Genomic DNA, 15968 nt, shown 5'->3' on the forward strand with positions numbered 1-15968 from the left:
TGCTACCTAGTGCAGATGACAGTCTGTCACTTGGCACACCTGCAGTTCCACCTTCAAATATTGTTGTGAAAACTTAAAAACGAAAGAAATCTTTGTTTCAAGCCAAATTTCACTACTGGGACTTTGTTTTTGCATCCTAAAAATAAACAGGTGCTAATTGCTACCTGTGTAGAGGAATGGCAGATTCTGGTGTGTTGTGTAATTTCACTTCGGGGGGAGGGAAAATCAAAAGTCTATTTAGTGCAGTGAGACAGTGGGGGCCGACTCATGTAAATGGCATTTCAGTTATACTCAACTTTCACTGATACTTCTGTTGCAGTTCTGTTTACAAGGATATCATTGTTCCCACCAGGCAAACAGACACTTTAGCAAATCCACTAATAATTGGTTCCACCTGCTTGATGTTTGAAATGCAAGGCGAAAAGCATGTAGCAATAAAATTATGTATAAATACTGTTGTACTGTATAATTATTTTGTATAATGCACAAGCTCCATTTTAACATATGAATATTGAGTATAAAACTAACCATTTTTGTAGAGCAAAACACAAAACAATGCCCAATGTCTATTGTCAAATGTGCTGCAATTACCATCAGAAGCAGAATAGAGTTCAACTGTGAAAACATAGTAAAGAGATGTAGAGATGCAAGATTTTTATTTAAAGCAAAATCAAGTGATCTTCAAAGATAATTTTGTATCCAAGATGGGGTTAGGCATAAAAACAATGAATAAATTCTTAGAAAACAAAGAAGGGCGAAGTGTTCCTCCAGTCGTCGCCAAGGTGGTTTGCATCTCTGTTGCCTTTCTTTTTTCCTCCCTCTCTGCACTTTCTTTCCTCCTGTTTTCTCTCCTCTAGTTGTGGCCTTGGAGAGCCTCCGCCATGAACAGCTTCCCGAGGTTCTGAGAGGTGAATTCCTTCACGTTCTGGCAGTAGTTGTTAATTTGCCCTGTTGGAGAGTAGCCACATGCGTCCAAGCGCCCCCACACAATATCATAAACACACGCCCACACAAACATACATACATACATTTGTACACAGACACATGCAGAGGCAGGGGAGGGAGAGAAAACAGCAGCACAGCAAAACATCCTATTAGTAGAGAACAGAGTACATGGAAAGATCAGAATGTTGTCAGAAGGCGGAGGAGAGCTGAACAGCGTGAAACAGCAGGAAGAAGGGCGGTTCGGGTTGGGGATTGAGTCAATAAACTTTAAATTAATATAATTTCAAGATAATGGCGGAGATAATTACGAAACAGAACCTGAGCTCCTGTGAGGGGAGCAGAGGCGGCTGATGGTGTTTGGACTGAGTTTGGAAGGGGGGGCCTCTGTGGTGGAGATGACAAGTGCTGTACGTGCGTGGTGGTTGTGTGTTTGTGTCGATATATGTATGCATGTGTGTGTGTGTGTGTGTGTGTGTGTGTGTGTGTGTGTGTGTGTGTGTGTGTGTGTGTGTGTGTGTGTGTGTGTGTGTGTGCGCCTGCGTACCTGCAATAAGCAGCGTGTCCATGCGTGGTGGAGGCTGGGGGGGCTTGAACATTTTGGTGATGTCCTCTTCAGGCAGCGGGGGCTCCCCTCTGCTCTGCCGCTGGGCGTTCTCCTGCTGCCGCCTCTGGAGGTACTGGAAGGAGGGACACAGAGAGAAAGAGGGGGGGAATTAGAGATGGGGGGCATAGTAGAGGAAAGAAAAAATATGATAGAGGAATGTGGAAAGGAAATATACAGTTAAAGAGGACATAGACAGGAAAGAAGATGGGGAAGGCATGGTGGGGTGGAAGTGAGAGAAGACGGGGTGAGTGGTAAGGAGGGAAGGTAGGGAAAGGAGGTATGGAGTCAGGAAGAGAGAAATATATTAAGATGTGGAGAGCAGAGTGGCAGTGGATAGTAAGAAAAAAAAAAGGGAAGAGGAAGGCAGACAATGGAAACAATCACAGGAAAGAAGTGAGATGTAAAGAAACGTGGTGATGAAAGAAGAGATAGGGGAGACGGACAGAGAGAGAAGAGTTATAAGTGCTGACAGGGATGGAGTGATTTGTGGGGGCCTGACAGTCAGTAAATCAGTGAGGTGCCGGGTCTCTGGAGATCCTAAAAGCCTTGTTAATTTGGAAAAATGGAGGAGAGACTGACACAGACCGGTGGAATGGGAGGTTGCGGCAGAGGAAAAGGAAAAATGAGCAACTTGAGTGCTTTCAACCAAACATCCCACAGCGCACCTGAGCTGTTGACTGAAGCTTACAAATGGCTAAGATAGACAATAAATGAAAAATATGACTATTTGTTCAAATGAGTTACTCCTCCAGTTTTTTTTCTTTTTCTGCCAATGTGTCAGAGCACGGCTGTATGCCAATATATGAACATTTTAGAAACAAGCTAACCAAAAGACTTTTGCACTTGTGCTCCACCTTCCGTATATAAATATAGACAAACAATGGCTAAAATGTATTGTAAGCCTTGGAAAATGGTGGTGGAAAATGTCAAAAAAAAAAAAAAAAAAGAAAAAAAAAAAAACTGATCTTAATTAAGTACAAAACAACCTCCTTCAGGTCAGCATTTAGAAGAGGCAAATTTTACTGCTACTTTTCCCCATTGTTTTCTTTACAAACTGATCAGGATCTGTCAAGTTGCATGGAGACTATGAGGGAACAGCAGTTTTCAAGTCCTGCCACAAAGTCTGAATTGGATGGAGGTTATGTTTGAGGTCGTTGTCTTGGTGGAAAAAAATCCCGTCCCATGTTGCAGTCATTTTACAGACTGCAGCAAGAGTTCTATGTATTTATTATACCCTCTACCTTCACAAGCCTCCCAGGATGTGCTGCAGAGCAGCATCACCACAGCATGCTGCTGGAACAACCACAATTCATGCTGGGGATGGTGTGTTTCTGGCAATGTGCTGTGCTTGTCTTTAGAATGATGGTTAAAAAGTCTGATTTTGGTATTTGGACTAGAGGTCTTAACAGGGCCGCTCTGTTCTGAGGAATTGAGATCAGAGGTGGGACTAGGGTTGTCCCGGTTCCAAATAAACCTTTTTCACAGCAGGCAGTTTGGTAACACTTTATAATGAGTACACACTATTAAGCATTAGTTAAGCATGAATAAATACTGAATTCATCATTTATAACGCATGAATAAACATTAGTATGTAGTTTATAAACACAGTTAAAAATGTTTCATTCATCATTGATAAGCACATTAGTTATGGATTAGTAAATACTGAATTCATCATTTATAAAGCATGATTCTGCTGTAAATAGTCATTACTATGTGGTTTATAATCACAGTTATAAATGTTTTACTCTTCATTGTACTGTACATTTCTGCATGCACTTGCACATCCACTATTCAGTCATGTATTAATGATTAGTGACTGTGTTAGCAGATGTTCTATAAAACCCACAACAAATTAATTTTCTAATGATGGCCTATAAACAGTGATTAATGCAGGAATTCACAGTTACAAAGCACTTACTACTCATTAATTAGGTATTTTGCACGAGCTTATCTAAAGTGAGCACTATCTATGCCTTATAAAGCATTTACAAATGAGATATAAAGGCTGACAATGCCTCCAGACTCACAAAATGTTCAGTTATCTTAACAGACGAAGAAGAGAAACAACACAAAGGGATATAGAACATATTGTATTGATATTTACTGCAACTTCCCAACATATTGTATGAAGACGAACAAGGGTGGTTCATGAACACATGCTATTGTTGTGATCTTATCTGTTTGGGACGTGTACGTTGAGCTCCCGCTCTCAGCACGTCATCGACGTCATATTTACGTTAACTCTCAGAAGTTTCTGACAGTGCAGCCAAGGGGAGCATGGAGAAGCACATTGGAGTCGGCGGCAGTCAGCGGCTCTAGTGGTGAGTATGTGTCTTTGTTTGGTAGCACACATTATGGTTGAAAGATAACGTTAGCTTGTCAGCAGCTGCAGGTGTTTGCCCTCGCTCCCCGACTAACGTTACTAACATTACTAACGTTACCGACCCGCCCGCGGTGACTAAGCCGACCTAGCCTAGTCTCGTCTAGCCGGGCGAGGTGAGTGCCTAGCAGCGGCGGGTCGGTAACGTTAGTAACGTTAGTAACGTTAGTGTCAAGTGACCAGCTAACGTTATCTTTCAACCATAATGTGTGCTACCAAACAAAGACACATACTCTCCACTAGAGCCGCTGACGGCCGCCGACTCCAATGTGCTTCTCCATGCTCCCCTTGGCTGCACTGTCAGAAACTTCTGAGAGTTAACGTAAATATGACGTAACATCCCGCTCTCAGCGCGTCATCACGTCGATGACGTGCTGAGAGCGGGAGCTCAACGTACACGTCCCAAACAGATAAGATCACAACAATAGCATGTGTTCATGAACCACCCTTGTTCGTCTTCATACAATATGTTGGGAAAGTTTGCAGTAAATATCAATACAATATGTTCTATATCCCTTTGTGTTGTTTCTCTTCTTCGTCTGTTAAGATAACTGAACATTTTGTGAGTCTTGAGGCATTGTCAGCCTTTATATCTCATTTATAAATCCTTAATAAGCCATAGATAGTGCTCACTTTAGATAAGCTCGCGTAAAATACTTAATGAGTAGTAAGTGCTTTGTAACTGTGAATTCCTGCATTAATAACTGTTTATAGGCCATCATTAGAAAATGAATTTGTTGTGGGTTTTATAGAACATCTGCTAACACAGTCACTAATCATTAATACATGTCTGAATAGTGGATGTGCAAGTGCATGCAGAAATGTACAGTACAATGAAGAGTAAAACATTTATAACTGTGATTATAAACCACATAGTAATGACTATTTACAGCAGAATCATGCTTTATAAATGATGAATTCAGTATTTACTAATCCATAACTAATGTGCTTATCAATGATGAATAAAACATTTTTAACTGTGTTTATAAACTACATACTAATGTGTATTCATGCGTTATAAATGATGAATTCAGTATTTATTCATGCTTAACTAATTCTTAATAGTGTGTACTCATTATAAAGTGTTACCGCCAGTTTTACCAATGACACTAATTAAGGTTCTGATCCTTTCAGGTCAAACAGAGTGAGGGTGCTGATGTTATACATTTTGGCTCAATGGAAAGGCTCTGCTACACTAAATGGAGCAGATTCTTTATATCATTGGTAAGTATCATTGATAACACCTGTGATTACCATGCTATTTCAAAAGGTCTATTGTACTTAGCCTAAACGGGCCGGGTAAGGACACATTTTGTCTCGGGTCCAAGGATCAATATGTCAGACCGTTTTTTTGGACTTTGATTCAAAAGATATGAAACTAGTTAGAAAATTATTATTTTCTGTCTCTCTACAATCCAATTGGCTACATACTGTTGTATTGCTGGTCTAGGAGGTAACAATGGGACAACCAGTTTTTTAAATAAATTAGCTTTTGAATGAATTAATCATTTTTTGGAGATACTTTTTATTCTTTCTCAGACTGTTACCATTACATTGTTACTCTTTTTGATCTCAACTGCTTCCTAATTGATGGTGCATCATGTTGAATGTGTTTGTATTCTCTCTTTAGCACGGTCGGTTTGGGTTGACTGATCTGGTCTGATTATTCATGGTTCACTTTTGGATCAGGTCTAATTTTTTTTAATGAATCTATGCATATTGGGCTCTGGTAGCTTTTCCCCCAGTCCTTTCCCAGATGTACAAGATATGGGTTTTTCAACTGCTGACCTTTTGAGTTGCAATACGTGTTTACCTCAGAAATAACGATATGGCACAGAAGTAATGACTTGGAAAATATTGCTGAATCATCTAATGGTAGCTGAATTGTATCATTAACCATAAATCACGATTCCTCAGTTCATAAGATTAACACATTGCTCCATATTTAATCTTCTGCAAAGTGTTGCCTGCTTGTGTGGATAGGGAAACGAGGAGAAAAAGCAACTGGAAATTGAATAAATCAGGGGCAGTGAGACATACATTTTGAGGTACAAAGACTAACTTGGCCACAGATTTTGCTTGGGAACCTGCTATTTACCAAATTCAGAGAGCTATAAATGAAAAATTGAGCCTTTTCAGCAATGTGCCTTTCTGCAACTTTCTATGATGATTAATAAGGTTCCATTTGTCCAGGACGCAGCAGGGTCAATAGCACAGCACAAGATTACATGGCACAAGTACTGTAGATGTCTGAAAGGTATAATAGAGGCTCCCTTTCTTTTGCTCTGTGTGCGCTGTTTGTTCATTGTAGACAATCCTGTGAAACATGAAAAAAGTAGACACCATTTAAGGGGTTGTCTGTGTAATATTGTGTATGATGGGACTGTATATCTGTGTGTGTAAGGGGTGAGGCTTGGGGGCTGTGGTGATGAGAAGGTCGGTAGGGGAGGATGATGGATCATAATGGCTGCAGTGGGGGTGATTGGCCCGGGGATGTGTGGCTGGCTACGTAGGTGTGTGTTTCTTTGCGGCCCCGGTTGTGAATGCTTTGTGTGCATGTGGCGGGCTACCTGTGGTTATAAATGCATGTTTGTTGTAAGTCTGCCTAATGTGTGTAAACTTGGCCGTGGTTCCATCTGCTGCCGGCTGAGAAGATGATGACTCAGTCTGGATTAACATTAATACTTCAGACATTTGGTTGTTTCCACTTGCAGAAAACAATGACAAATTAATGTAGTTGTGTAAACGTAGGTGTTAGTTTGTACGCACGCGCTCACCGCACATCAGTGAGTCATCTTGCACCTCTATTCTTCCATTTTCCTGAGTAATGTGTGTGTGTACTAGTGTGTTTGCTGGATGTTTATGATGCATCTTGCTGGGGTTATAGACGCAGATGTTTCGAGGCTGACTTTTCCCAAATGTGTGTTTTGTTCGGGTCTTTTCGGTGCTTCTGGCTGAGTTTGTGCTTGTAGGTGGTGTGTGTGTGTCTTGAGTCTGCAAACACAGAGTTTGTGTTTGACCGTGTGTGTGCAACTGATACCTAAGTTTTAAGAGTTTGTGATGCGTATCACTGGTATGGAAAGAACGAAAATAGAGGATTTTCACGTCCTCATTATAATGAAGAAAGACAAGCTTTGAGTCCAAATGCATCAGCTCTGTGAGTGGTACTCGAAGATTGTCTGAGCATGACTCATGGTATTTAACCTTCTGAACCTGCTCTTCACTCACATAAGGAAAAATTAATGAGTCATGTTGAAAATGACGAACTAGGATCTGAAACAGATATGTGGAAAACCTACTTGACCTTAAAATGCATAACAGAGTAGCAATAAAGGCCTTTTCTAGCTGAACTTTACGGTTCATATGCTTTGACGCAGCAGTCAGATCCACTCGGACATTAGTGGGAGTTCATACCAAAAACAGCCCTGCGTTAAAACAATGAGAAAGGCTGCGTTAATGGGGGTGTATTGCTGCAGGTGCTGGTGAGACAACCAAATATGATCCAGGAAGTTTGAGAGTTTGAAGGCTCATCATTGCAGTCAGGCAAAAGCTCTGTGAGGTCCAACATTTCTGCCAGAAGACCCTGTGATTTTTTCCCGGAGTCTTGTGTGTTGGCACCCCCACTGTGACAACCAAGTGGCCTCACTCAAATGAAATGAAATTCTTACGTTGACACATGCAGACTCAAAAGCTTGGAGAGCAAAAGGCTGCTATTCATAGTGAACGGGACCTGGTGTTGCAGCCTGGCAATGCCTGCTGAGCTACAGAGATTTAAAAAGGTGCTCAGAGGCACAATGTGGGAAAGTTGAGAAAAGATCTACGTTACACAAATATCCTCTAATGCAATGTGAGCAGCAAGCAGGTGAGACAGCAAATGAAGCTATTCTGTATTTGGGTAACTGTACAAGAGGAACTAAAACGATGTCTTGCATAGCATGGCGGCTACATCAGGAAACAGCAGTGTGTAAGTTACATGTTCATCGCAACAGAGATGCAGATTCATGAGAGGACAGAGGTTGCCTGCTACTTTGTATCTGTATTAGTGAACACAGTGTTGCAGTACTGAGTAGAACGCTGATGGAATAACCACGTGTATCAATGTGAATATATTGCTATAGATACAGATGTTAGTGAATGTTTATATATTTTTAACCTTTGCTGTTAACTGTAGTTACGTCTTGTGGTTCTCAGTGGGTGCATGTACATTAATGTGTGAGCCTGGAGAGTATAATTTCTCTGTGTGTGTGTATACGTGTGTGTTTGTGTGTATTTGTTTGTGCTACCTGGTGCATCTTCTGCTTGCCTGCTGTGATTATAGCTGCAATTGGTTGTGTCCATGGCTGAGAGAAATATACCTGCTGTTTTCCTGCAGAGTTTGTGGCTGTAAGTGCATCTGTGTGTGAATGCCCCCGTGTGTGTGTGTGTGTGTGTGTGTGTGTGTGTGTGTGTGTGTGTGTGGGTTTTGTGTGTGTGTGTGTTCGCCTCCTTCCCTTATATGTGTGCTGGTAAGCCGATGTTTCTGCTGCTTGTTCATTCTGTCTGTAGGTGGTGTGTGCGCATCAGTTCGTAAACAGCTTGTGTGTATGCGAGTTGTGTGAACGAGAGTTACCTGGTGCTTCTGCTGCTGTTGCTTACTCAGGTTGCGGCTGTAGGTGTTATATTTGACAATGTCTTGGCTCATGTCATCCACTCTGTCCATCAGAAGCTGGAGGCTCTTCTCCAGGTGGTTGCTGGAAGAGAAATGTCAGGATGTCATTCACACACTTTCGTACTGCCATTAGTAGTGCAGCAGAGACATACATTAGAAGTAATTCACCCTTAAACTTTATCGCTTATACTGTTGTTAACTTATTTTAATGTTATTTTACTATTATTATTTTGGTCACACAATGGACTTTTTATAGCGTTTTTATCCAAAGCACTTTTAGAATCTTCTACAAGTTTTTCCTCTCATTCACTCGCCAATGGCAGAGAGCCACCATTAGGGCTGGGTATCGGTACCCAGCGAAACAACCCAGTACCAAGTAGTATCGAAACTGCGCCTGTCAAATGATACCTGCAATCGGTTCTTTTTGTACCCATTACCCAGATCAAGAAAACAATTACTGTTTCTATGGTTTTGCTTTGAATGGCGGTAAAGCGTGCGCGCTTAGTCTGTGTTGAATTTTAATATTCAAATGAGCCATGTGTTGATTCGCCACAACAGCGCACACCGCAGTTGCTACCACCAGGCTGTCAATCAAGCTCTCAGCAACAGAGAACGTAACGTGAGCTAACGTTGGTTTTTGGACTGAAATTCTGTAATTGCTTATACTCATATATACAGGCAAAGCCTATTCATCTGAAACAGAAGGTGCTGCATTTTTTTACCCTTTATCTATCCAGATAAAAACATTAAGAACAGTTTCTGTATGATGTTTATTAGACCTATGTAATCTGAATTGGAAGGGCACGTTGTCATGAGCTGTATCTTGTATATTTATTATTAGCTATGTGGTATGTGTATGCACCTTTATGTAATCTGGTGGAAAAACAATAAAATTTAAAACTGCATCATACCAAACAAATATCTGCTTGCGTGTCCCTGTGTATGCAAAGTGTCCTCCTTTTTGATGTGAATAAAATGGCCATCCTAATACGGAGCAACCGTTGATAACTTCAGGTAATATATTATTATATATATATAATAATTTTATATATCATAATTCTTCATTGTACATGTTTGTACAGTTATTAAATAAATATTTGAGCACTTTCAAAAGGTATTCGTGTAAAAATCTTTTGAATGGGGAGGAGTGGTGACATTTACGCCAACTTTTTTTTTTTTTTTTTAAGTTGAAAAAAGTATCGAATGAAGTACTCAATTGGTATCGCTATCGTGTTATGGGTACTGGTATCGAAAAATTTTAAACAATACCCAGCCCTAGCCACCATGCAATGAGATAAGACTAGTGAGTCACTTGAGAACACACATTGATGGTTGTGGGATGTATAAATAAAATAAAATTGACTTAACTAATCCTTCCCTCAACTTTTCCTTTTCGAAGTGACAACTCAAAAAAGTAACATTTTAGTTGTGGGAACTGGCTCAAATTGTAATACGAATCTTCAGCCAGGCGTAAATGCAGTCGCTACAGCTTGACCACCAAACCTGTTGAATTTTTCCCCGTCTTCCCTTTATAACAAGCAAATCCAGCAAAAAGCTAAAAACAACCCATTCCAGTGTGAAGGGAAACTTAGTAGAGCCCATAGAAGAGCACTGCTTCCCTTCACCTGGAACATGCCGGGAAATCAAAATTTGGGGAGAATCGAGATTGCTCATCTATATGAGGTGTAAATGCAAAGGTCTACGATCAGATGTTATTTTACAGGTCACGTGGTTATAACCAGGTTTCAGTTGGCTCTTGGAGTCATTTCTCTTCTCCAGAAGCCCACTCTGAAACAGCTGATGTCAAAAATGTTACACAAATCCTCCTTCTTTTTCATAATAAACACAAACAAGATGCTCCTTCCCATCCAGTAGCAACCACTATGAATGGAAAGCAGAGGCTAGCAGTAAGCAAAATTGCAAGCTTTAGGATGTCCCTCCTGTGACCGTGGTTGCTATCTAAAAATGCTACATCCACATTTTTCAACAGTCCATGTTTGCTGTCCATTCTGACCTAATCTTTGAGTTTACTTGCTACCAGATATATTGCTCCTGTGTATCCTGAAGGACATCTGACATGAAACCACTCTCGGGGGGTTTGTACTCAGACCTCAGGACCCTTCCTCCTGTCCCTGCACTACATCTTTCTGCTTTGGTATCGTATCCCTCATCTTTTCCCAACACTGCCATGCTGACAACACTCAACACACAACTCTACCAGCATTCCTCTTCTCTCCCTTCCCATGAGCCCCATTTTTAACAGGATGTCTCACTGTTGCCTTAAGTTCAACCTTGACAAGACTGCAGTGCTCCACTTCAAGTGTGCTCCCTCTTGCACTTTCCTCTGTGGAATTATATAGTTTCATTTATGAATGTTTGGGTCCTACATAATGCAGCATGTACTGTGGGAGAGCAGATTCTGACTGTTTATTTAAATGACACTTGTACCCGCAAGGACTGCCAGCACTGTGTATGTTTTGGCTGCGTGCGCACTTGTGTTGATGTATTGTGTGTGTGTGTGTGTGTGTGTGTGTGTGTGTGTGTACGTTTCATTGTTTGTCTGAATATGTGGAGGAAGAGTAGAGTGTTTTGGGTGATTTTAGTTACTATCCTCTCTGCTGTGAGATTTTTCAATTAGCAACCTTTGCAAATCAATATTCTTTTCTCTCCCTCTCCTAGCTCCTTGCATTCTCTGTCTTCTGTTACAAGCTACAAAAAAATCATCATGTCAAGAAATAATGTAACCACCCTCAAGTTTTAGATGAAAAAAAAAATAGAATTGCCACTAACCATTTCCACAGCTGCTACCTCTTTCTCTAGCAACTAATGATTGGGAATACCTTTCTTATACTGATATGGAGGATAACTAAGATTTGGTATCACTGAGAAACAAGCTGCAGTGTAACCAGAATTGACATGCAGCAAACACAACTGTTTGCTGCATGTCACAATTTCAGCCAATTTGTTTTGTATTTAAAACTCCAGTCTCCTGCTGTTTGAGCGAGGTGTAGTGAAACATGTATTGACATAAAAAAAAGCACGGCAAATGTTAGAAAGCTTCTTCACTTTGCAACTGTGCTTCTACAGTCTTCGTCTACAAGAAAAATAAAATGAATACCCTTCTGAGTTCCTTGAAACAATTTTCAAGGGCCTTGGTGGTTCCACAATATCAAAAACTAAAAGGTATACACGTTACTATTTAACATATGAATTTAGTATTTTTGGTGCTATGAAGGAGATTACAAATAAAATGAACTAATTAAATGTACACGCAAACACAGAGATGAAATCCCTTAAGCTGCTTGCACAGAGAGAAAACTAATGCAATCACATGCATATCAATAATTGCATGAACACTGCTGATGTTTTATAATTCAATTCTCACATGCATGACTGTCTGTAACACACCATCCGTATTATGGCCCGGCACCAGCATGAGGCATGTTAGTGATCAAATAATCAGCTCAAATGCCTTTCTGCTGCCCTTGTAGTGCAAACATTTAGTCACACAAGGTATGTGGACAAATGTTGCAAATGGATTTTCAGTCAGATTTCACAGCTTGTTTCTTTTTTCTTTTTTCTAATAAATGCATGTTTGAATCATGTATGGTTTCCAGTAGTTCAGTAGTTTCAGTTGTCTTTCCCACAGTTTAGACTGATGGGCCATTTCCACTCCTATCATGTTTGCCTGTGAGGACTGTTGTGTGATCAGTTTGTCAACCCTCCACTGCAGTCTCAGAGCTGTAAACATGAAAACTGATGGCCCAGGACCAAATCTCGCCATAACACTTTCCCACTGCGTCCCTCCGACTGTGTCAAAATTGATTCTCGCTGACGAAAGCCCATTTAAAACTATTTCATCAAGCAATATGGTAGCTAATTTGTGTGGTGTGCATTCATAATATATGCAAAGGAAATCATTTAGTCAGAGCAGGATCCTAGAAAACATCTGTCGTTTATGTACGTGTCAAGTGTTTGACTCCTGTTCAGTCCAGCTCAGAGTGAGAGAGAGTGTGTGTGTGTGTGTGTATGTGTTTGTTTGTGTGTTTGTGTGTGTGTGTGTGTGTGTGTGTCTGTGTGTGTCTGTGTGTGTGCGCGAGAGAGAATCAGTGCATTGCTTGGTAATTGCATAAAATAAATATACCTGACATAGCCACTATTAACTACTATTACTTACTGAGAATAATTTTTCCCTGAGCTCTCAAGTACATCAAGCATGCTTTGTTGTTCAGTGTGTTTGTCCATGTTTTTTTGAGCATATTCAGTTGTTAATCTATGTTTATAAAAGTTACTATGCAAGGAAAACACACTACGGCACATAATTGTGCAGACAATGATTAGCAGCATTTCTAACTAGGATTACAGCATCACGATTGTATGACTCTGCCAACCAGTAGAGTTGCAGTTCACACCCATGTCGGAAATGAATAAAAACTATACTGAAATGTTTGATGATTGTGAATACTTTCCAGTGAGAAACATGCTGTCTTCACTTAGAGACTATCTTTACAGAGGACTGACAGAGAGCTTTGTCACATGGTGCAATTACAATCACCCAAAGGTCAAAATCATTAAAACCAATGAGCTTTGTGGTGGGCTACAACGCTTTAAATAAGGACGCTCCAGCAAAACATGGATGCATCACACACATCTTCAACCCGGCAGCACAGAAGATCTGTACAGTCGTCGCAGTTTTAAGCTAGGAACCTTGCTTGAGGTCAGTGTCACCAATTCAGTGTCAGATCAAATGTGAAATACGGTCACAATCCCACTTCTGTTCCTGAGTTATGAGGTTGAATAATGGCCAGAAAAAGAATTGAATTAGAAATCAAAGTCTACCAAGGGATTTCCTATCATCACCAATTCTGTTTTAAGGTCTGGTTGAATGGCAACCCATACAGTATGTATGTGTGCTCGGGTCTATGTGCTCATATTCACACAGGACAATAGAGGACAAACTCTTAAACTGTATTGATGTGTGAGCAATAATGGGCTGACATTCAGTAAATTGAAAGTTCAGGTGGGGAGTTGCTTAAGAAAGCTGCCAAAAAAGCGATTCCATTCTTGTAATGACTATTTTACTCTAATGAAGCTTTTTAAACTGATGGACTAGGGCGTAATATGGATCCCTGACTTGTTTCTGTTCCAGAATTATATGTTTTAAAGAGGACATGAAATAGCCTAGATCCAACATTTTCCCAACATAAATTCAAAGTATTATTGTATAAATATAAGATTAAAATATGCATGAAATTATTTATGGTGGATTTGATACAGATTCCTAATCCTTATGTGACTAAATACCCTACAGCCCATTCATGTTGTGTTTATAACTGAGATTGAACTATCATAGTAAAGTATTAATGGCTGATCAAAAATATCTCTTCTCAAAGTCCATCTTAATGGATGAAGTTTGTCCTTTTTCCAGTGTATTTCACTCACAATATTTATGTCACCACCAACTTTGTCAAACTATTTCCAGTTAAGTCTCTTCACCCTCCTCACTTGGCTTACTCATCCTACAGCTGTAGCTCTCATAAAGCCTTATCCCCCTGTACTCGATCCCCTTACTGAATCCAAATCACCAGGGTATTCCCGTAGAGCAGACAGCTATGTTTACATATCCTTCCATTGTCCAGCATTTCTATGCAGAAAGCCAATTACACTAATCAGACAGAAGGTGATGGACTGACGAGTTGCTCATTCACATAGAACCAAAAGTAAATATGAGGTTTGGAGGATGATTTATAATTAACAATGTAAGCCCCTCCACGAGTGAAGACCATGTAAGATGGCCCACACACAAGAAGCTTTGTGGCCTGACATAAATACAGGTTGCTTTGTAACATTGCATTGCAGCGTGGCATTTCAAGGCTGTTTGGGGGAAAAAAGGCTAGATAAATGAATTTACATTCATGCAATCCATCACCACGATCAACATCATCATCTGTGGTAAGAACAACCCTGTTTGCTGGAGTGAAACTGCATTCACTCAGCCTTAGACGTAGATGACATTGACAAATGGGGCTGCAGATTGGAAAATGAGACAAAAGGAAAAACATTAAATAAAACCCATTATCATTATCTTTTTTTGAAGGGGTGGGAATGAGGAGAAAAGGGTGGGGCTGTCAGTAGAAGATGTAGAGAGACGGACGCTACAATCCAATACAAGGACAGAGCTGCGCAGCAATCTGACAACTTCAGGAAACAATTTCATCTTGCCAGACATCCCATCGGCAGTCATGCCGGGAAACCTATGGGGAGGGCCCAGGCTGCTTCTTCCCCATTTCGGCTCATATCAAAAGCTAAGTTTCCACTTCAGAGTAGTCATTTGGAAAATGGAACAATATGCAAGAAAAAGTTAGGTATTCTTCGGTCTATTTGACTGTTTCGGTGTGGTTGGTCAGACATGCATTCTACAGAGCTCTGTCTATAGGAGTCTTCATTTAATTCACAACCTCACTTGTGCCACAGGACACATAAGAAGAATCACAGCAACTACACTGCCGTGTATAAGTAAGCACAGTGTGTTTTGCGCGCCAACAGTGTGTAAATCAGCACTTTGAGTCGTTATTGTGCTAATTTCTCACACCTACCCATGGGAAGCTTCACAGCTGTTGCTCCACTTGCAGCGGTTTATCTCCATAAATGATTGCTGATAAATTCTCCCGAGACTGATGCTGAGAGCCTCTGAGATCCAAATGCGAGACTTAAAGAGCCAGCCTGTGAGTTGATATGGTGGGGTGATATCTGTTCATATTGTGCTCATTAGTGATGGAAGACAAAGTTCGATGACAGGTCCTGTTTTTGGAGACATTTCTGAATAAATTTGTTTTGACATTTAGATGTGGCATTTACTGTACCTAGTTTTGGGACTGGATATTCAAATCAAACATTCAATACTAACGCAAAAGGTACACCGATAAGTTCCTGAAATCAGATAAGTGGTCAAACATGTCCATAAACTAGAATATGTATGTGGACTGCAATTTCCAGTGTGTGTTACAGATTTGATCCAACAACAAATGCTTCTTGGGATTTTATACCTCTAAGATGCAAAACACAAACAACATTTTCAACTCATTCATTCATTTGAAAGCATTTCCATGACTTTCAAGTTACACATTTTGAGATGTCCTGATACTGTATCCCTCATCCATCTGGCAGGTTAAATTAAGTTTGAAAGGATTAGGCTGGCATTATTGTTAATCTTTTCATTACCATCAACAAATTCCATTAAAAGACCAAAACCAACAAAGAATGTATCCTTGTAGCCTCATATAGCTTATGCCTATGTGCCATTGAAATCTATTATCCTCTATAAACTATTAAAACCACACAATAGAGCCATAGCATTCCTCTGGGTGAAATATTCCTTCATTAAAACAAAC

General features: G+C 40.3%; 1 protein-coding gene across 1 annotated transcript in view; it reads right to left on the reverse strand.

Moving 5' to 3' along the window:
- Positions 1–639: 639 nt before the first annotated feature.
- The window catches only part of LOC127367081 (eukaryotic translation initiation factor 3 subunit H), a 52765-nt gene continuing 37436 nt past the window's right edge, over positions 640–15968 (reverse strand). The window contains exons 6-8 of the mRNA XM_051406608.1: positions 8539–8659; positions 1490–1622; positions 640–948 (exon numbers count right to left, since the gene is read on the reverse strand). Coding sequence (XP_051262568.1) covers positions 854–948; positions 1490–1622; positions 8539–8659 — 349 coding nt within the window. The 3' untranslated portion in view covers positions 640–853. The remainder of the gene's footprint in view (positions 949–1489; positions 1623–8538; positions 8660–15968) is intronic.

The sequence above is a fragment of the Dicentrarchus labrax genome, unplaced genomic scaffold (genome assembly GCF_905237075.1).
Source record: "Dicentrarchus labrax unplaced genomic scaffold, dlabrax2021, whole genome shotgun sequence".
In the NCBI taxonomy this organism is placed as follows: domain Eukaryota; kingdom Metazoa; phylum Chordata; class Actinopteri; family Moronidae; genus Dicentrarchus; species Dicentrarchus labrax.